Genomic DNA, 22,254 nt, shown 5'->3' with positions numbered 1-22,254 from the left:
CCTTCTGCCATCCCTCCTGTCCTCTGGCCTCTCCTCCTGCTCCTACCAAGCCAGTAGCTCCTGCTCACTGCTGGGACACAGCTGCCTTCCAGCTTTTCCCCCTTCACACCGCTTAGGCCAGAAGCTTCTCTGGTTTTTCACATGTGGGTTCAGATCAGTTGCCAAAGCCTTGAATGTCTACACAAACCAACATCTTCTCAGCCTTCTGCCCTAGGTCAGGTCCTCCAGGGTCAGAGAAGTAGAGGCAGGGAGAGAAAAGCCAGGGGGAGATGGATTCTTGTAGCTGACAATAAGAATGTGCTCCAGAGATGGACAAGCTGGAGATTGGTCACAGTCAGGTGCAGTCACCGGCTGTCACCATTGACACTTCCCATATACCCTTGGCCTTTCTACTTACCCAGTCACTAGTCATTCACCCTTTTCAGTTTATAGTACTAGAACACGTTTATTATAGAGCTACCGGGTGCCTACTCCACCTGGGCTCTTTATATGCGCTACTTTTAATCCTGCCAACGAGGCCTCAAGGTAGACAGGGTTAATTAAGAAAATTGTTTCAAAGAGGCCAAGGAACTGACCCAAGGTCACATAACTAGCTGTGACAAAGCCAGAATTTTAATTTAGATCATAAATCTATTATCTTTCCACTTCTGCTAAAACTGACCTCACTCAACCCCATTGGATTGTCAGAGATGCAGATGAAAGACAGAAGGAATTGCCAGCAGGGGTCGGGGAACCTGAAGTCAACTGGTAGCCTGGCCGTGGTTGATGGCCGTCCTTGATAGAACCACTTCAGAAACCAGTGTTCACATGGCACCTGGCATCTCCAAAGCTGTCATTTCCGTGGTGCTGGGAAATGCTTAGAATTGGATCTGTTGCAGCCTCTTGGTCCATTTGATGACCGAATGCAGTGAGAATAGCCTATCACGGGCTAATCGTCACTGAGCAAAAGAACACAAATCACAATTCATCTCCCTGGTTCTCAGCCCCCAGGGGACATTCTGCAACATCTAAAGGCACTTAAGCTTGTCCTAAGTCGGAAGTGCTCCTGACATCTAATGAGAGGAGGCCAGGGATACTATTAAACATTCCACAGCACATGGGACAGGCTTCAACATAAGACTATTTAGGTCAAGATATCAACAGAGCTAAGGTTGGTTCCTGTTCCCAGCATTCAACTGAGAGGGCCTTGATTCAGCCAGAGATGGACCAACGAGAGAAGTGTACCTTATCCTCAGAAAAGCTCAGCTAGGGCTAAGAGAAGCGGCCACATCCTGTGAGGCGAGGCCGTGGGGGCCTTACAGAGTTTTTCCAGCTTGCTGTATTCAAAAGCGGCCTATGGAATTTACATAATTTGGGGGTTAAAACCAGGACTGGAAAATGTAACCTCTAAAAGGAAAACAACAGAAAATGAGAGGTGTGTGTAATAATGGAAGCTAGGGTGTCAGGTTTAGATTTCCCATAAAGCTACCCCTAGTCATACCCCGTCTCTCCAGGCCAGAGACAGACCCCCCAAATGGCCCCACATCACTGAACAGAGGGAGAGTCTGGAATGCAAATTCCAACTTCATTGTCACCAATCTTGAGTGCTCACACACACAAGGTTTCCCATCCATGGGGCAAGTGGGAGGGGCTTTTAAAAAATGATTATTATTAGTTTTCCTCCCATTACCACTGTGTATGCGAAGCTCATCTGGGTTGAGCTTCTGTGTATTATGCTTCACTGGAGGAATAGTCACTATATCGTGAAAGAGAACCATTGAACTCGATTTATTTTATTTACAACCCAAAGGAGATGATTGCTTTCCAGAGGCTACTCCACTGCATTAAGAGAACAATGCTTAGGACGCTGAGGCAGACCACATGGAACTTTCCAGTTTGTCTTCATCTTTCCTTGACAGGATGCTGGATTTTCACTCTCAAAAATCAACACAACCTCAAAGACTTCATAAAAGGTGGAAATAAAAATACATCATCCCTTTGATTGACTGCAGGGTTTCTGGTGTGAATTAGCGAGGTGGCCCCTATACCACATATGTGCTGTTTATTAACTTTTATCTGATGGTAGACAGCTATTGTAGCACACATGATTTCTCATAATTGCCCCCTCCCTGTTACGTGGAGCACAACTATTTTGAAGACAGGTGAGCCTTGTATTGTGATGTGCTGTGACTTCCTGAGAATAGAAACCCCTATGACTAAACTCTCCATGAACACAGTGAGTCTGAGAACAATTGAGAACAATAACAAAAGCTTTTATCACTGGGGCCACAGCAGAATCACATTGGATTTTCCATTTCACTTCAGCAAGACAGCGATCTGCCTGGAGGGTGCTCCGCTAACAAATGTATGTCATCTTGACTTTAAGCTTGGGCCTTGTGCTATCTGCTTGTGGAGCAAACCACCCACCCACCCCAGCTCAGTGGCTGCTGGGGATGGCCCCCCGCAGGTGTCTCCCTGCTGCTCTCTGACTTGCTTACCAGTGGGACTTCCTCCTGAACAGAGATGGAAAACCAAGAGGTGGAGGTAGACAGGGACCCAGGTCTCTGTCTTCTGTTCCCACTACTCTTGACCAAGGTGTACAAAGGCTGACCCACAGGGCCTGTTTTTTTTTTGTTGTTGTTTTTTGTTTTGTTTTTTTTTTTGCAATAAAGCTGTATTGCCATATCTCCTGCTCATTTGCTTGCATGTGTGTGTGGCTGCTTTTGGGCTATAGCAACAGCATTGAGAAATTGGGAAGAAACCCATATGGACCATAAGTCCTTCAAGATTTGGTACCTGGTCCTTTGGCCTAAACACTAGGTTACCATTTGAGGATAACCAAGGGTTGACTTTAGGCATCTAGTGAATAGAAAGAAGTAAAAACATCAGGAAAAAAAAAGCTAAATATAACTACCTGGAAAGTTAAAGTTAATATAACCACAGTTATTTCATGGCATGAGTCAGCCCCCAGTGGTAGCACAGTATGACTGTCCCTTATGAGCCAGCGTGGATTCAATGCATGTGCTGGCCACCAAAGCCAACATTTTTCATGCAGTGTCAAGTCAGCCCTTTGAGTAGATACTACACAGCTGTTAACAGACAAGGAGCCCCAGATCTACAGAGCTTTTAGTTGCCCCAAGGACACAGGGCTAAAAAGTACTGATGGCAGTAGTGTTTGGTTCCAGAATCTAGGCTCTGCAGTTTGGGCTGAGCAGCACAATTGGGGATACAGACAACCTGCCCCTGCAGCAGGAAGGGACGTGATGATGTAGCAGAGTCAAAGGTCAACAGATGCTCTCATGAAGCCCCACATGAGATGCTGCTTTGTTCACACTGTTTTCTCAGAGGTGAGAAGGGCACCCTAATCCAGTTTCTCAAATGTTTGCTGATGGCAGAAAGCTAAAGGGCTAAACAGCTGATCCCTAGCTTACCTTCCCAAAGAGAATGTGTTTGAAGCACTTTTCCACTGACGACGGAGCTAGAGCCACCCACTCCACAGGTGGGGCCTGACAGCTGTGACCTGGAAACCCACTCTCTTCTTCCCCAGCCCAGAAGACCACACAGAAGACAGAAGAGTCAGGTCCCAGCTGCACGCTGGTTTCTCATGCCAGGATCCCTCTGCCAACTCACTGTTCTGTGGGTCCAAGATGGTAGATTTGCCTTGGGAAACAGAGGCCTTGAAATGAATAGAGATGTCTGAAACCCAGATCAAGCCCCACTGCCTGAATCACCGGCGGACTCATTCTGAGACTACAGAATGTGCTTGGTGATGTTTTTCTAAAGGGCAACCCCGGTGTTTCCGAGAGAGAAGGCAGCATCCCTCTGACACACACTTATTCCATCTTCCGGAGACTGTGCTCTGCAGCTGTGCCAGTCAGAGCAGCATGGGTTAAATGGACCCCAGGCTGCAAGTGTCCTTCCCTGATCTCGGCCACCAGGTCACCCTAGAAGCAGCTTTGCCTATAGTCCTCAAAGAGCCTGAGAGGAATGTGCCTGCATTTAAATGAGACATCAAATCAGGATCTCTGTGACGCCTGTTACATGGAGCCAGCAAAGCTTCATGCACCTCTGAAGTCCCCTAAATAACATCCTTAACTGAACGCATGGCAAAGAGCAGCGTCCATTGAAAGACGATTCCCAGGAAGCTTTGGTAGATGGTATGGACTGAAATGTAGCCACAAGCCAAGATATGCCAACACCCCAGGAAACTGTCTTGATCTGGGGAAGGAGTGTGAGCAGATTGTCCCTCATGGTCCCCAGAAGAGACAGACCCACTGACACCTTGAGTTTGGATTGCTAGCTTCCAGAACCGTGGAACTGTAGAACAAAACATTTTTTGGGTGCCGCCCTGTCTCACCCCGCCCGTGCGTGTGTGTGTGTGTGTGTGTGTGTGTGTGTGTGTGTGTGTGCGCGCGCGCGCGCGCGCGCGCGCGCGCGTGCACACACACGTGCCTAGGCAAGAAGACAACTTTGGCTATTGTCCCTAGATACTATCTACTTTTTTGAGACAACATCTCTCACTGTCCGGGAACTCACAAAATAGGCTAGGGTGGCCAGCTAGTGACCCCAGGGATCTGTCAGTCTCCTCTGTCTCAAAACTGGTAAAATGTATGTGTGCCATCATGAGAAAACACCTGGCATTTTAAAAAAGTGGGTTCTGAGCCCAGACTCAGGTGTTCACACTTATTTTACCAACTGAGTCATATCGCAGTTTAAATTGCAGGGTTTTTATTGTTTGTTTGCTTGGTTTGGTTTTTTTTTTTTTTTTTTTTTTTTCAAGACAGGGTTTCTCTGTGTAGCCTTGGCTGTCCTGGACTTGTTTTGTAAGCCAGGCTAGCCTTGAACTCACAGGCATCCACCTGCCTCTGCCCCCTGACTGCTGGGATTAAAGGCATGTATCACCATGACTGGTTATAAATGTCAGTTTTTAAAAAGCCACTACTTTATGGTACATTGTTATTTTGTAGTGGATACAAAATACAGTGGATACAGAAACCAATACCATGGCTTCTGTGCTTTGAACACAGTTTGTCCCCTCAGAGATCTATGTTGAAGGCTTTTAAGCTCATGTATGTACAGTGTATGCGTATTTGTGTGCATGTCTGTGCACATCTCGAGGCCAGGGATCAAACTTGTGCTCATTCATGGGGGGGGGGGGGCATCCACCTTGATCTTTCTTGTGGGATTTTTGAGTGCTTTTCGTTTTTTCATTTTTATTCTTCTCTCACTCATTCCATTCCATTTGCAGTTTCCCTTCCTCCACCCCTCCCTCCCAGTCCTCCCCAGATCTACACCTCCTCTGTTTCCCTTCAAAAGAGAGCAGGTCTCCCAGGGGTGCCAACTGAGCAAGCATATCCAGTTACTATAAGACTAGGCACAAACGCTCACATCAAGGCTGGATGAGGAACACTGGAGGAGGAAAAGCGTCCCAAGCACAGGCCAGAGAGTTGGAGACACCCCTCATTCCCCTTGTTAGAGGTACCTTAAGAACACCCAGGTACACAGTCATAACATATATGCAGAGGCCAAGCCCAGACCCACGCAGGCTCTGTGAGCCCCTACGAGCCCGGCTTAGTTGATTCTGTGGGCCCTGTTCTCATCCATCAGTTTTTGTTTTTCTGAGACAGGGTCTTTCTGTGTAGCCCTGGCTATCTTAGAACTTGCTCTGTAGACCAGGTTGGTTTCGAACACAGAGATCTGCCAGCTTTATCCATGGTAGGCGAGCACTCTTAACAACTGAATCCCATCTCTAGCCCATGAAGTGTGTTTTTTTTCCCAAGATGTATTTACTTTCTGTGAATGAATGTGTATCTGTCCGCATGTATCTATGTGCACTGTGTGTATGCCTGGTGCCTTTAGGCCAGAAGAAGGCATTAGATCCCCTGCACCTGGAGTTACACGTGATTGTCAGCTGCCATCTGGGTGCTGGGAACTGAACCTGTGTCCTCTGGAAGAGGAAGCAGAGTTCTTAGCCACCGAGCTGTCTCTCGAGCCTCAATGAAGTGTATCTATAAAGCAGGGTCTTCACCAAAAGAAAATTACTTGTTCTTCTCTATATGGCTTCGGTCTTTTTCCCTACTAGCTTGTTCTAGCAGGGCAGCCTATTCCTGTCAGAGGCGGAGCTCATTGTCAAACAGGACTAGGACCAGTTGCTTGCTGCCCTTATTAACGTGGCTCTGGACAGACTTAGAAAAGAATCAACAGCGCCACTGACTTGTTAGCACTGAGAATTTCTTATGTCTCCTCCACTAGAACATGCAGGGGTAGAGATGGGGGATTCTCAGAGAGAACAGGCTTCATAGAAAGCCATTATGGTTGAGCTCTCGTGCTTCACCTCTCCTTTAGGGGCTCATCCACACTGACAGCAGACCAGGAGTTCTGGGTCCTTCTTTATCCGAAATGAGTCAGTGTTGCTGCCAAGCCTATGGACCTCAGCTGGACCCCCAACCCCTACGTGATGGAGAAAGAGAGAACCAACTCCCTTGGGTTGTCCTCTGACATGCCATGGCAGAAATACATGCACATACACAGATACACACAAAATAACAATAATAAATGTTTTTTTAAAGTGTAGTATACCTGTTGGTTCTGAGAAAATGAAACTAATAAAAATCATCATTCATGGAAATAACTAAATTAGAAAGTTAATCCTCATAATACTAAAGAATTTATGATAGCTTTTCCTTAAATGACATTCCCCTGAGTATAGTTAGTGTTAAGAGCGGTGGATCTCCACCTGCCTGCTTCTTGACCTTTTAATACCGTTCCTCATGTCGTGATGACCCCCCTCAACCAGAAAATAATTTTCATTTTTACTTTATAACTATAATTTTGGTACTGTTGTTAATCTTAATATACATATCTGATATGTAGGATATCTGACGTGTGACCCCTGTGAAAGGGTCATTTGACCCTCAAGGGGGTTGTGACCCACAGGCTGAGAACCACTGATTAAGATCGTTATACCAGTCTCTTGTATAAAGCTTCTCAAACGCCCTATCCAGCGACTAAAGGTTCCGGTTAGTTAGTAGAGATCCCCACAGCTTTGCAGCCTAGTTCACCCGCCATTGTGTTAGCATTGTCTAAACTTAGACATGTTTATAACATGAAATACTTGAGTCACAGGTTCATTCAATGGACTTCTATTGGACATCTGCACAGGCAAGATGCCCATGCTGTGTGTGTGTGTGTGTGTGTGTGTGTGTGTGTGTGTGTGTGCTTGGTGGAGCTAGAGGCTGATGTCAGGATATCTTTCTCTATCTTCCCCATCTTACTTTTTGAAACAGGTTTGTTCACTGAGCCTAGATCTCACTGTTACACTAAATTGGCTTGCAGGCCAGTTAGCCCCTGGAACCCATGAGTCTGTCCTCCAGAGCTAGGGTTACAAGTGTGTGCTGCTCCCTGTTTTTACGCGGGTGCTGGGGGATTGAACTCTGATCTTCATGTTTGCTCAGCAAGCACTTTACCTGCTGAGCCATCTCCCTAACCCAAGGCCACGGGTTTGAAGAGACTGTCTAGGGACAGCATCCCAAGCCAAGCACACCAGACCCTCTTTCTGCACCAGCAACTTAGAATTATCTTTCATGGTCATCCTGCACTAAACTTTAGGTGCTTGCCCAGCTGAGAGGCTGCTATTCTGCTTTTTAAAACTGAAACAATTCTGGACTTGACCACTGCTAGAAAACATTCAACTCTGAACTTAAAAATCTCTAAGTGGCCTAATCTTTCTCTGTGTCTCTCGGTGTCAAGGAGCCATTTTGTGCTCTTCAAAGTGGCAAGAGTGATTCTGAGAAAGTTCAGGACTGAAATGAAGCTAGCAATTAGACCAGCTTCAAGTCTCAAACTTTGTTTCTAAAGAAGCAAATGATGTATTTTTCCCAAACCAAAGCAATCAAGAGATCTCCATGAAGATCAAAAACCTGTTTCCTAAGTCTCCCCTGAAGCCACCTTGGCCCCTTTGGCTAGCAAACATTTGTAGACTTGATTCACATCTCCTTTTCAGGTCTTCAAGTAGCCCCCTCCCAACACAGAGACTACAAAGATCCGAAAATTAGAAGTACCCCCAGCCCAAAGAGCTACTCCCCGATGAGGTGGCCATTGAAATACAGTTTGTTTTATCAGGTCTTTCTCGTGGAATTACAGACTCGAACATTTAACAAAGCAGCATTTGCAATGGGCAGGTGAGAGACGGCCAAGATTTTCAAGGGTATTTCACAGGACAGGTCAGCGGGGAGATGGATGGGTGAACAGTGGTGGATACAATTATTTGACTTTCTGGGCTGTTCTTTTGAAGCCTCTATGCTTAATAGAAAGAAAAAGAATAATCCTCTTTGCCAACCTTTTGTAGTTGGATCTTTATTGTTCCCACCGAAGCCCAAAGAAACCGGGCAAGATTCATTTTGTCTCGAAAGCATTTGTGTATTTTATATAGGTCTGGGCTTTTGAAGCACCGATAGTTAAGTGGGAGAAAAGACAAAGATTTCTCTCTGCTCTGAGAAATCAAAAGAGGAATTTCTGAAGCCCTTCTGTCTAACTCAAAACAGTCCTGGGTGGCATCCAATCCATACGTGCTGTCTTTGCTACTGAACTCAGCGTGGAAATTAGCACAGGTCGACAAAACTGATGGAAATTAGGCCAGACCATGAAGCAGGGTGTCGGAAGCCACATTCAGACTCTTTTGAAAACCAGAGAATATGGTTTCCGGCATCGTGAATGTCCATCTCTAAGAAACGGGTCTGCTCAGTGGGCTGGTTAGACTGATCATCTATAGATTATTTGGCTGGAGACACAGGGGAGGCACGTTCGGAGCATTTAATTGCTTTAATCAATATGAATTAGTCAGTCAGATAGCGTAGATAATCAGACACTAAAACTAGTTTGACCAACTGCTATGATGGCCAAAGCACCTCACTAGGGGCTACCTTGTTAGATTGCTTGCAAGAAGAAAAACATCAAATGTGTGTTGACTATTTTGCCTCCAAACACACATGATTGTTGTGGAAGGAACTTGTGAAAACTTGGAGGAGCAGGTGACATTTTCTGATGATTTCTGTGTGTCCCTGAAACTGTCTGTGTGCCAGACCTAAACTCCGAGAAGAGCTCGCAGTAGGGACATATTTATGTTGTGTTTTTAAGCTTGAGTTGGGAGAACAACAATTTTCCACCTTATTTTGCCATTTGAATGCAGATAATTTATGATGGTTATGAGTTTGGGAGATCATCAGATATCTAGGCTTAGCATTGTGGGTAGGCAGGGTTCCCACAGCTGAGAGTAAGGCAGAGTTTTAGCATTTTGAATCTTGGGAACTAGGTGGAAAGAGGTGCAAAGAAGGAAATGCCAGATTCATTTTGGAGACAGGGTGTTCCTGCGGAGTGGGGCCAGACCAACAACTCCTCTTAAAGACACATATGGTATATACCAAGACACGGAAGGCTACATGTTGATGTGCACACAAACACATACCTGCAGATACTTGTACATGCATTAGCATACAGTGAGTACAGACACAGAAGCACTCACTAACATAATCATACTTTCACACACACACACCCCACACTCACAATCACCTTAGAATCTACATCTATCTGGATGCTATTCCTTTAGATTCTACCCAAAAAGCACACTGAGTGAGGATATGTTTGTCATCCACGTATGAACCCTGGGACATAGACTCCTGCATCCGCCAGAGCATGAGTGGAAACGTCCCCAACAGGCATGTTCACCAGCATCACACCGAGCTTTTAACCCATGGTACTCAGGCTCAGGCCACTCCGTAACTGATCCAGTCTGGCTCCGTGGCAGGTTGATCCTGCCACCCCATTCCCCATCTTTCCTCTGAAGCAATAGGATGCAACCTCCATTCCCCTTCCTAAGCATCTCTTTTCTCTTCCCTAGGAAACCCCCTCTTCTCTCGGATTCTCCCACTATCACCTTTCAGTCTAGGGAGAGAACAGGCAGGTCTGGCTGAGGGCTGTCAGTTATGGTGTATCTTGGGGCTAGTGCAATGTCACACATGGGAGACCTATATAGTTATGCTTGGCTGGAGTTCCAGTCTCTACAGCAAGAGAGTAGTGGGGATTTATTTAATCCTATGTGGTGGTGTCCATGCTGGTGTGTGTTTTGAGCCACACTGTCTTCCTGTCCCCACAGTTTGGCTAAGGAAACTATTTACAGTGTGCCAGCCTGTTTGTTGTATAGACAAACGTCCTGCTGAAGTGGTCACTCTAGGAAACACAGACATCTGTGTATCTGGTTCTGCAGTGCTTCCTGCTTTTTGTTTTGAGCATCAACTTCTTAGGATGCCTTACTTTGTCCCCATCAACAGCATAAGGCCTTGCCCTCCCTGAACACACAGCCCCGTGCTGAAAGTAAACATAAGTAATAGAAAACCGTTGCCACTCAGTGACAATTCTACCATTCTTTGAGAATTCAGTTTTGAAAAATTCGCATTAGGGTTTAGCAGTTAAGAGCACTGACTGCCCTTCTAGAGGACCTGGGGTTCAATTCCCAGTACCCACATGGCAATTCACAACTGTCTGAAACTCCAAGGTCTGACACCTCATACAGGCATGCATGCAGGCAAAACATCAATGCACATAAAATAAAAACAAATAATTTTTAAAAATTCACTTTAGAATCTAGGGCTATCATTGTACTATTCCTTGAGAGTATTGAATACCCACCCAATAAGACTTTTCCACCGGATCAAAATATATTCCTAACATGTTCTTTTAGTCAATCTTTGGAGTAATCCCTCTCAAAATTGGTTTAGTTTACATTTTTAAATTTATTTTCCATGCATAAAGGAGTATGAGGGGGAGGGCGCCCATAGGAATGGATTGAACTACAACTGAGATGTGTCTTTTCCAAGGAGAACTCCCCAAACAGTTACATTTATTAAGACTAAAATGGAAAATATGGGTTTACCAGGTTTGGGAAAAGTGTGAATTCAGACCTATAATAATGTCAGAGATGAACAGAGTTCCATTCTAAACAAGCCCGGATTTCCTACTCAGCAGAAAACTGTATGCCAAACAAAGATTTCAGTGTCAAAACGATTTTTTTAACTTCAAAAATTGAGAAGAAAATAGAATTAAGCACTTCCTAAGGGGAATTCTTTTAAAGTCTGCTTCAGAATTCGGCCTTCGGGTGTGTGGTAATGCCAATCAACGAACAGCAATCAGAGACAACGGCTGCAGAGAACGCACGTTGGAGGCCCAGTTCTCCTAACCAAGCCATCAAATCTTTGAACGTAATCATCTCTGTATTTTTTATGTTTTTATTTCAAGTCTCAAGCAGCCCACGCTGGCTTCCAACCTCTGAATAGCCAAGGATAAGCGTGGAGCCCTGCTCCTTCTCTCTCTCTATCTCTCTCTCTCTCTCTCTCTCTCTCTCTCTTCCCCCCCCCCCCCGGGTGCTGGGATTCCAGGCACACATCACCATCCTTGGTCCCATTTCCATCATTTACAAAAGGAGAACTCTATACCTTTCTGACTACCGGCCATAGGATAGCTGGGATCAGCCATACCATGGGTTCTCTGTAAATACAAAGATGACACTCGAGAAAACAGAAAACAGCGGCCTAGACGGGGTCAACTTCCCTTTACCCTTCTGCTTTCTGTTTATTTTGCCCCCTGGAGTCTGAAACTGGGCGCACAGCCATCAGACAGGCAAAACGGAGCACAGGAGCCTAGCCTGGACCCGTACTGCGGTCCAGTCACTTCAAGCATCAATTCACTTTCTCGCCAACCAAGTCCTGCGTGGCTCTCAATAAATCTGCAATCGACAAGCCAGAAAATGTTGGTGTTTCCAAAGTAGAGGCCTCTCCCAACAAGTTCAAAACAGTGCCCTAAGGTGAGAGCCCCAACCAGAAGAAGTATTGGAGCTCTAGGTTGAAAAATGGTTGCTTTTTAGATTCGATCTCACGCCAGAGAAAGCTAAGGCCCAGAGAGCCATTTCTGCCCAAGTTTACGCTGCAGTTTAGTGAGAGGAAGAGGAGGGAAGCACACTCGAGCTGCGTTCCTGCTTTGCATCGCGGAGATGGGGGCGTGGGGGAGGATGATATTTTATTCTGAAGACTGGGAAGCTGAGGCACACACAGTAAGGACCAAGCATCCTGAGCCTGGACACTCCACAAAGCCCTTAGTGAGGGGAGCACCATCACCGCCATCTTACGAGGGAAAGATAGAGCTGAGGTGAGCCACTAACCTACAACAGGGGCCATGGAGGAGCCCTGACTTCCATCCAGACCTTTCTGCACAGTGTCCTCTCTCTCTCACCATACCACACGACCATTTGTAGATGGTCACGGACAGACACATTCTTTCTCCAACAGGATTGTTCTCAACTGGAATCTGGAGTCCAGCTATGAATCATTCTTTTGTTTTGACCTGTCCTTTTAATTGCCAGCCTTGAATTTGCACGACTCCCTCCACCCCGTTACATGTATATTGTCCTGAAAACTATCTGTAACAACAAGCATTAGCAATGACCCAAATGTCCATCAAGAAGGAAATACTGGGCAAAGCATGACGCATGTATTTGCAAACTGGTCACGAAGATCAAACGTGAAAGTTACGCTGGACTGTGATTCCTGCTGGAATCCACAGGGTCTTCTGCTCCTGATACTTTCATTACTTTATCAGCCCATTGACCACCAGTCTCCAATATTGATCACCTTTCCCCCAGCACTGGAGAAAAGGCAGAAACTGAAAGCAGTGCATTTTTGCTTAGTTTTAAGATATTAGTGTTAATTTAATCATTTGAAATGATCTTTTCTCTGGGTCCAAAATAAATAGCTGAGTCTCACAGCACAGACCTGTAGTTTCAGCTACCAGGAGGCCAAGGTAGGAACACTGCAAGTTCTAGGACAACCTGAACTGAAAATGAGTCCAGTTCAGCAGGCTGGGAAATTTGGAGAGATCTTGACAAAATTTTATAAAGGGGGTGGGGAGCTGGGGAAATACCTCAGTGGTAGAGTGTTTGCCTAACATGCATGCACACGGTGCTTCTAGGACCCCCCTAACTCAGAACAAGCAAATATTGATAGTAGAATTTCACATGGCTGAACAAGAACATTTTAATAATTGCCATTTTGAATCTTAAACTAACTTTGTAACTCACGCTGAAGTCTGCTGGTCACTGTTGACCCTTTGATTGCTGATTTTTAAAATTTAGTTTATTTTTAACACTCATAATTTACCACTAAGTTGTTTAAAGGATAGGCCATCTAATAAAACCATGACATGAATCATGCGGAAACTTCTAGATTTCCTTTACTTTTAATGCATTCAACAAACACTGGAATATGTATCATGCATTGACTCTGGTCTAAATATTATGCTGAACACCAGGGATGTGACTGGGAGCAGCCAGGGGCATCTCTTTCCCTGGGGAACGTAGTCACTATCCACACATAGTGCACAATTGCAAAATGACATGTTTCGGCTAACAGGTCATATGACCGGTTTACTGTTTTCTACCAGAATAACTGGTAGTTATTCCAGTTGATTACATCCACTGTCATCTTGTTGTAAGTGAGCAGCAGCTTTGTCTCATGCAGAACTAAAACAAAACTATTCTGAACTATTTCTGGTGTTTGTTTAATCAGTTAACTGACCATAGATATAAAAACAGGGGTGATGGGGTGTTCTCAAATTGTGTGCCTATTCTAATCGAACCTAAGACAATTCTCTGTGGAGCTCAAAACCTTCTAAATAAAATACAAGAAACATGCTAGGTGACTTTTGAAAGGAAAGATGTATATTTTTTAAAATTAAATCTTATTATTTTTTTTTAAATATAGTGTCTCACTAATAGCCCAGGCTGACCTAGAACTCACTATGTAGACCAGTCTGGCTTTGAACTCACAGAGACCCACCTGTCCCTGCCTCCCAAATGCTGCTATCCCAGGTGTGCGTCATCACGCCCAATTAGTCTTATTTTTCAAAAAACAAAAGCAAAACTAACAATGCTAAACGCACAGAGCGGTGTAATAAAGCTAGCCTGCTAACAAACCTTAGGGCTGTTGGTATTTTGTGGCAACAAATGCAGTCTGCAATCTAGCAGCTCTGAGCAGGGCTGAAGTAGGAAAATGAAGCCAGAGGCTCGGAAGGGGTCAGGCACCAGAGGGCAAAACAAACCAGAGGGTGAAGACGACACCGGTGAAACACAGCCACACATCTGTCACTTACGGTCCCCTCAACTCCGCTTCCAAAGCTTCTACAGCGATTTGGTGTTTACGATATTTGTAAATAAATTCCTGGTCACGCACATCCATGCCTTCAGACCTGAGTGGCCACCATGATCATGCATGTTCTTTGAATTTGCCCAGTCTTCTGTATTTATGTTACACCTTCGGACTTCTTGTCAATCTGAGGAAACATGTTCCTGTGTGGTGTGCTTAAGAGTTTGAAATGGTGGGTGTAATATTCTCCCTCTGTAAATCCCAAGTTTTGATCCATATTTGCCACAGGGCCCGCCCACCTGCCACTGGGTTTCTGGGCTGGTGTGGGTGTGCCCAGAATTCACAGGAGGGACAAGTCATATGCTATCAGGAGAAGATGCCCATTGCTGCTTTATAAATTAAGAATCTCAGCCATAGGTTCCATCCCTGCATCTAATACTTAGTGCAATTTCTGTTTATTGTCTGTCGTGTGTGCATATGTGTGCATATGTAGATCTACATAGATACACACACGCACGCATGCATGCATGCGTATCTCTGTATATGAAACCTTGCATTCACTCCTTGCCATCGCGTCTCCTCGAGGAAGCCATTAGTGTCTTTGCTTTAGAGGAAATCTTACAAAACCCAGGACCATTGAGATCCAGTGGGTGGCTCAGGGACCTGCTACTGGGAAGGGCGATGGTTAGCATGCCCCTGCCTCCTGTCTTCCTAAGAAACAGACCTTCTCATAAACCCGAGGCTTCACACTAGAGGTGCATTTTCTCACTAGAGAGTGGACACATACGGTAGTGACCTCTGTTTTCAACCTTTGCCATGGCGGGGCAGTCAGAAGTAGCAAGAAACTGACGGTTGGCTGACAGACGTGTTCCGTGGCAGACAGACATGTTCCGTGGCAGACAGACGTGTTCCGTGGCACCCAGCAGCTCCCTGCCTCCTCTGGCCCTCGAAATGGTCTTGTTAGACTTAGTGGACTGATTAATTCATTCAACATTGGCTTAGTCCCCTGTGTCTGGGCTTTCTCAAAGAATTGTAAATGGGAAAGGCTTAGGCCTTTTCGGTTTGGGGTGGAAAAGACCACAGGCTTTGTGCCCTCTGGGTGGGGTTTTGTTTACTGCCAACCGTTTGTTTCTCTCCCTAGCTTGCCTTAGCTTTACTTGAGCTTCAAAGCCTGTGGCACAGGGACCAGGACCAGTGAGGTGCAGACAGAGGTAGAGAGTCAACAGTCGCCTCCCTCCATCTTTTGAGAGCCTACGGTCATGAGTCCAGAGCTCCTGCCTGCAGTGGCTGCTCCTCTAGTCAGTGAACCTCTCTGGCTGTGAAAATCTTTCTCACTTGCCTATGGTTGAGGGCTGCTGGGGCTCCCTCAAGGGCAATTACCCTACAGCACTGAGTGAGTCACACCTGCCCGGCCCTTTCTGAGAAAAGCACTGTGCTCGGTCAGAAAAGCCCGTTCCTGAGCCCTCAGAACCCTGTGACGCTAGCCCAGGACTGTGCAGTTTCCTGGTGGTAACAGTCATGTGTTGGCCATTCCTGCCCTCTCAGCCTTGTCACCCGACAAACTGTCACCCTCAGGAGAGCTCTAAATTGGAGGAAGGGTACCCCTTACAGCTACCATCCTTGTCTTTCTAGATTCAAATACAGATTGTCCCATTTCTTGTAAAACGGCCATGACACCAGTCTTGTGAGTGGTGTCTTTTGTCTTCTGTTCCCTGGCTTCCACCCCAACTGCTGAACTAGGAAGCACACTAAGGCTATGGCATGCCAAACGCCAGGCGTCGGAGGGATGCAGTGAGCACTGGCGCAAGTTGTCTTCTTGGCTAGTTGTGACTGGTGATGGTCATGTATTAACACATATTCTTCAACCTGTTGCTAACATTTCTGTCCGTGTCTCTGGCTGCTTGGCTCAGATAGAGAGCCATGTGAGTATATCACAGATAATCAGTATGTCATAGGGTAGCTGGTGGCTGTGATGTGGTGGACAGCCTTGACAGGGTGAGCTTAGACTTAAATGCTCTGGGCCAGAAGGTGGCAATGCGCCTTGCAAAAGGCTGCAAATATGGATGCCTCCTCCATATGCCTCCCTCCCTGCCTGCCTCAAGTCCTCTTGTAGGGGCTCAGCCTCTACCAGATGTTTCAGGACACCCAGGGTCACAGGCCATGACCCTTTCTGACTGACCATGGTAATGTCCTTTGTTGGCAAAGGAGGAAAGAACGGGGCTGACCGGCAATGCCAACCAGAGAGGGGAGGAAGGAGACATGATATCTAAAAACCAGAATAGAGGAGCGAGGCCTAGCTGGTGTTTCTGATCCTGTGCCGCTTCCCCTGTCCGCGCAGAGCTGTCTCAGTTGCTGACTCCCTGCGTTTCTCCTTGCCCTTTCCCTCCACAGTCTTTCTCTTCTGCCTTTATCACTGGACAATCTACAACTCTGTTTTCAAACAGCTGGCCCCCAAACGACAGCTTGGCTGTCACAGAGCAGACGCCTGGGTGGGACCCAAGCCCACACTGCCGCTGCCCACTCTGCCCGTTGACTTTGGGAAGACAAGCTTTAAAAGAAGCGCCAGGCCCTTGGCACCCCCTGCTGCCCCTCAGACACACAGAGAGCCTCTAAAAGGGTCAAGCCGCGGGAAACAGAGCCCTTACCTGCTCCTGGGAACCGCACGTGGAGGATGCAGGCGAGAACAGACACTTTCCGCTTCATCTTCTGCTTCCCTGGGATGGTACCCAGAGGCAGAGGCAGAGGCAGCTATGCCTGGGAGGATGAGGAGAAAAGGAGGCGCTGATGGAGTCTCTGCTGGCTTTGTTTTGTGGCTGACACCCCAGGAAGTGGAGGACTGTGGGCCTTTGAGACAGCACCTGCCAGCAAGACACCCTCTCACTCCCCCTCCACTCACAGACAGGAAGTTCTGAAGGTTTGGAGGTTTGGGGTGTAAGAATGGGTATCCGTCCGAATTTTGCTTTTTCTTCAATTTGACTGTACTTTAATGTACTTTTTATTATTTTAATTCTTTACTAATTTATACACGACTCTCAATTGCTGAAGTCGGACCCCAGGCACATATCTAAGTTGCTGTGTGGCCTTGAAGCATCTCCAGGCATCAGGCTTCTTTATCTGAAGCACAAAGAAAGGAGGATATTTTGGGGTATGGTTCTGAACTTGGCCTCAATTCAGACCATAAAGAGTGTGAAATACTATAGTTCACATCGTTTTCAAAATTCTTTTCCCCCAGACAAAATCTCACTACTCAATCCAGGCTGGTCTTGAACTCACAATTCTCCCTCCTCAGCTTTCCACTGGTCAAGATTACAGTATGTGCCACCAAACCTAGGTCACATGCTTTCTCTAATTGTCAACATTTCACCCTTGGGGTCATTTACAGTAAGAAAAAGATAAAAGTCAGGCCTAGATTGCCTGCCTGTAAATCTTATCACTCATGTGACAAAAGCAGGAGGAGTGTGAGTTTGAGGTCACACTGGACTAACAGTGAATACCTGGCCAACTTGAGCTGTGTAGCAAGACTGCCTCAAAACAAAATAAAAAATAAAACTGAGAAATAAGCATAATGAAGAGTTGTAGGTGAGTGCAAAAGGACCATGTGGATGGGGGGATACCTCTGGTTTCTTTGATTGAAAAAAGTCTCTCAAGAAGTCCACAGTTACTTTTCAGTCTACCAGTCTTCTAAATGGAGAGACAATATTATCAAATCTGGAGGCAGAGAGCTGGTTCAGGTAGTTTCTGCCAAGCCTGACAGTCTGAATTCCATCTTCAGAGCCCACATGGTGGACGGGAAGCCATTCTTGTAAGATATCCTCTGAGCTACACACACACACACACACACACACACACATAAATCACACACATAAATCACACACACATCCACCATACACACATATACCACACACATAGCATACATACATGTATACACCACACATACATACACACATATACTATACACATACATACCACAAATACATACACATACACACACTATACACAAATATACCTCATACATACATACACCATACACACATATACCACACACATAACATACATGTACATAGCACACATACATATACATACCACATATGTACATACACCATATACACATACATACACATACACACACCATACACACATACATATACCACACACACACATACATACATACATACATACATATATCGATATATACATACATGTATACACCACATATACATACATATACACACACTATACAAATACACATATACACATACCATACATATGTACACCACACACAGACACACCACACATACATACACACACACACACACCACAAACAAATAAATGCTAAAAATATGTTAACAAACTCTTAAAACAAGATAAACTGATTCTAGAGTTTATATGAAAGACTTAACATGTTAGACCACAAAAGACACAAGCAACCAAAACCAAAATACATAAATTGAACATCATCAAATTTTAAAAGTTTTATGCCTCAAAAGAAAGTGGGAAGAAAAATTTAAAAACAGTCCACAAAATGAGTGAAAATATTTGCAAATTATATACTGGTTTTGGTCCAGTAGTCAGATTGTATAAGTATGTCTACAGTTTAATAGGATAAAAATAAAAAATAAAAATTAGCCAAAGATTTAAATTGACATTTCTCCAAAGAAGATAAACAAGTTGTCAATAGCACAGGAAAGCCTCGTAGTGTGTTAGTCACTAGGAAAACGCAAGCTAGACACACAAAGCATCACAACGAGATGCTAACACAGCACAAGGAGTAAAGGGCGTCCGTGCTGATGAGGACCAATGAGAATGTAAGGAAACTGGTGCTCCTGCAGATGTTCAAGGGAGGACGAGGGCCCTGTGCCAAGCAATTTGACAGTTCCTTAAAATGTTAAACAGAGTTTCCACATGCCCAGAAACTCAACTAAGTAAATACCCAACAGAATGGAAAACATATGCTCTCACAGAAGCCTGTACAGAAGTGCTCCTGACAGCCTAATGGATAATGGCCCCAGACTGGAAGCAATTCGCCACAGCTGAGGAACGGACAAGCGGTCGTGGTGGGTTTAAACAATGGAATATAACAGCCGTGAAAAGACTTGAAGAACTGTTAGATGCTACTGCTGCAAGCACGGGTAAGGCAAACCAGACATAGAAAGCCACTTATTGTATGACTCTGTTTATATAAAATAGCCAGAGTAGGCAAGTCTGGAGAGAAAGTGGATCAGGGCTAGCCAGGAACCAAGGGCGGCAGGCAACCTGACTCGCTGCTGATTGGTGTGAGGTCTCTGTAAGGAATGATAAAATGCGTTGGATGCTTTTGTACCAGCAAATTGGATATGCTAAAGACCGTTGAAGTACACACGTGCAAATAGTGAATTTGTCACACAAACATTCTACTCCAAAATATAATAATGCTAAAACAAATAAAATGTAAGGGATGTCCTTACCAGTCTGTCTCTGCCAGAGAGCCCACACTGTGAATGAGCATACTAACCCTACAGAATAATCTCCACTACCCTGAACGTGCCCAGCCTCGTTTGAGCTCACAAGCTAAGCAGGCTCAGGCTCGGCTAGCCCTTGGGTAGGAGACTTACATATGTGTTCAGTCACGTTGCTTTAGACAAGGGTAAAAGAAAGATCCAGTGGGGCTGATGGTAAACTTTTAAGAGATAAATGGTACTAGAATAACTGGATGTCTATGAGGGAAAAATACCCTGTTTCTATTTCATGCTGTACACAAAAGTTACCTGAAACATTTCATAGATACAAACATGAAAGTATGAAACAGTAACGCTTCTGGAAGGAAACACGGGTGGGTGATCTCGGTAGCAGAACACAAAAGTAAGCCTCATCAAAAATACAGTGATCAACCAGGTTTCTTCAAAACTGCCCACTGAGGATGCTGTCAGGAAAGAAAGGAAGCGAGCCATAAAGAAGGAAAGGTTTGTGCAAACTCAACCCATCGATAGACGGCTTAAATCTAGACTATCTAAAGACCTCTTAACTCAATAGTAAGATAACCAACTCTCTAAAGGCATGGGCAGAAGGTTTAAATACAGAGTTCCTAAAAGAAGGTCCACGAATACCCAGTAAATACATAACAAGATGTTGGACATTAAGAATAAGACAAATCAAATTACAATGAGGTGCTGTCGTGTGCTGCCTACAAGGTGGGGAGAGTAGAGTTCTCACACACCAAGGCTCATCGGTCGGTCCTGTGTTTGCAAAGGCAGCCAACCCCTCCTGAAACTTCTCCAGCTGAGAGGCCTCCCCAGCAAGGGTATGCCCACAGTCCTTAGCTGAGGGAGACCAGCAAATAGAAGGAGGCAGGTCAAAACGTTTCCCTCAACAGCCACTAGTTCTTTCTCTATAAATTTACAATTTGTAAATTGTATATTTATAAATTTTAGAAGTATTTTATAAATTTATAGATAATCTTATAAATTATAAATTTGTAAAACTTATAATTTATATATAAATTATTAATTTTTTGAAATTTATAATTTTTAAATCAACTAATAGAGCCAGGGTTTCTCTGTGTAGCCCTGGCTGTCCTGGAACTCACTCTGTAGACCAGGCTGGCCTCGAACTCAGAGATCCAGCTGCCTCTGCCACCATGCATTACTCGATAATCTTTCTTTTTTTTGGAACGTAGCCCAGGCTAGTCTGTAACTTACTACATAGCTGAAGATAACCTTAAATCTCTGACCCTCCTGTCCCTATTTCCCAAATTCCTGGGTGTGCCACCATGCTTATTTATGGTGGGCTGCAAGCATGAATCAAGCCCAGGGCTTTCTTCCTACACATTATTCAAGGACTCCATGAGTCACATCCCAGCCCCCCATCTTTTTATACTTTTGATGAGGCTGTCAGGTAAGACAACTCAACTGCTGTTTCCCTAGAAGATTTAAAGAGATTTCTTTAATTTTGTGCATATGTGTGTAGAGGGAAGGGTGGTGTGCATATGTTCATGGTGCTTGTCTGAAGAAGTCAGAGGCATTAAACACCCCCACCCCAAAGCTGACCCTCTAAAACTGGAGGTAGAAGTGGTTGTGAGCATCTTGATATGGGTGCTGGGAACTGAACTCGAATCCTGTGGAAGGGCAGTAATTCCCCTGATGACTACGCCATCTTTCCAGTGCCTGTTTACTTTGGCTTTAAGAGCCGCTGTATACAGTGTCAGAGGCCTGCAAACACAGCACTTGGCTTCTGATTGCATGATCATCCCTGGCTACAGAGTAAGTCTGAGACTAGCCCAGGGTACAGAGTAAGTCTGAGACTAGCCCAGGGTACAAATCTATCTCAAAAATAATAATAAATAATAAATAAATAAAGCCAAACAAAAATAAATCAGGTCTTAAGAGTGGAATCAAGCCCAGAAATATCTCTAAGTCGTTTGTCCTACTTGGATCCATTCTCTGTTCTGTGTTCTGTGTCTACTGTGGATGCTGTTCCAGAAAAACTGCTTCTCCCTCCCCGACCCCCAACTCAATTTCTGTTACTGGCAGCCAAGTGATTCTAATTCATGTATTGAGATTCTTGGACACTGAATAAGCTTTCTATCGCCACATAATGAATTATCACAAACGTAGTGCCCTGAAACAGTGCAAACATAACTTTACCATGTTCCAGGGCAGAAGGACAGACACAGCATGCCGGCCTGGCTGTTATCATGTTAAAGGACAGACAGACACAGCATGCTGGCCTGGCTGTTGTCATGTTACAGGACAGAAGGACAGACACAGCATGCTGGCCTGGCTGTTGTCATGTTACAGGACAGAAGGACAGACACAGCATGCTGGNGGCTGTTGTCATGTTACAGGACAGAAGGACAGACACAGCATGCTGGCCTGGCTGTTGTCATGTTACAGGACAGAAGGACAGACACAGCATGCTGGACAGACAGACACAGCATGCTGGCCTGGCTGTTGTTTGGAGCTGAAGCTCCAGCTGTTTATTCCTAACTCACTGGTGGCTAGAAATTTTTCTTATGCTTGCTTACAAAAATGGGGTCCAGATATAGCTCTCGACTCCCAGAGGGCGCCTGCAGCTTCTTGCAGTATAACCTCCTAGCCAGTTTCCCCAAGCCGAC

At 45.2% G+C, this 22,254-nt stretch overlaps 1 protein-coding gene across 2 annotated transcripts in view; it reads right to left on the bottom strand.

Annotated features, from left to right (window-relative positions):
- Positions 1-17,016, bottom strand: part of Cd247 (CD247 molecule) — a 70,651-nt gene extending 53,635 nt beyond the window's left edge. The window contains exon 1 of one of the 2 annotated variants that reach the window (XM_021167811.1): positions 16,811-17,016. In XM_021167811.1, the coding sequence (XP_021023470.1) occupies positions 16,811-16,868 (58 nt within the window). In that variant the 5' untranslated portion in view covers positions 16,869-17,016. The remainder of the gene's footprint in view (positions 1-16,810) is intronic. The other variant, XM_029480108.1, reaches the window with a different exon arrangement.
- Between the last annotated feature and the right edge of the window lie 5,238 nt (positions 17,017-22,254).

Source organism: Mus caroli, chromosome 1 (assembly GCF_900094665.2).
Source record: "Mus caroli chromosome 1, CAROLI_EIJ_v1.1, whole genome shotgun sequence".
Taxonomy (NCBI): Eukaryota; Metazoa; Chordata; class Mammalia; order Rodentia; family Muridae; genus Mus; species Mus caroli.
Note: the sequence above shows the minus strand (reverse complement) of the source record. Positions and strands in the feature narration are given on the sequence as shown.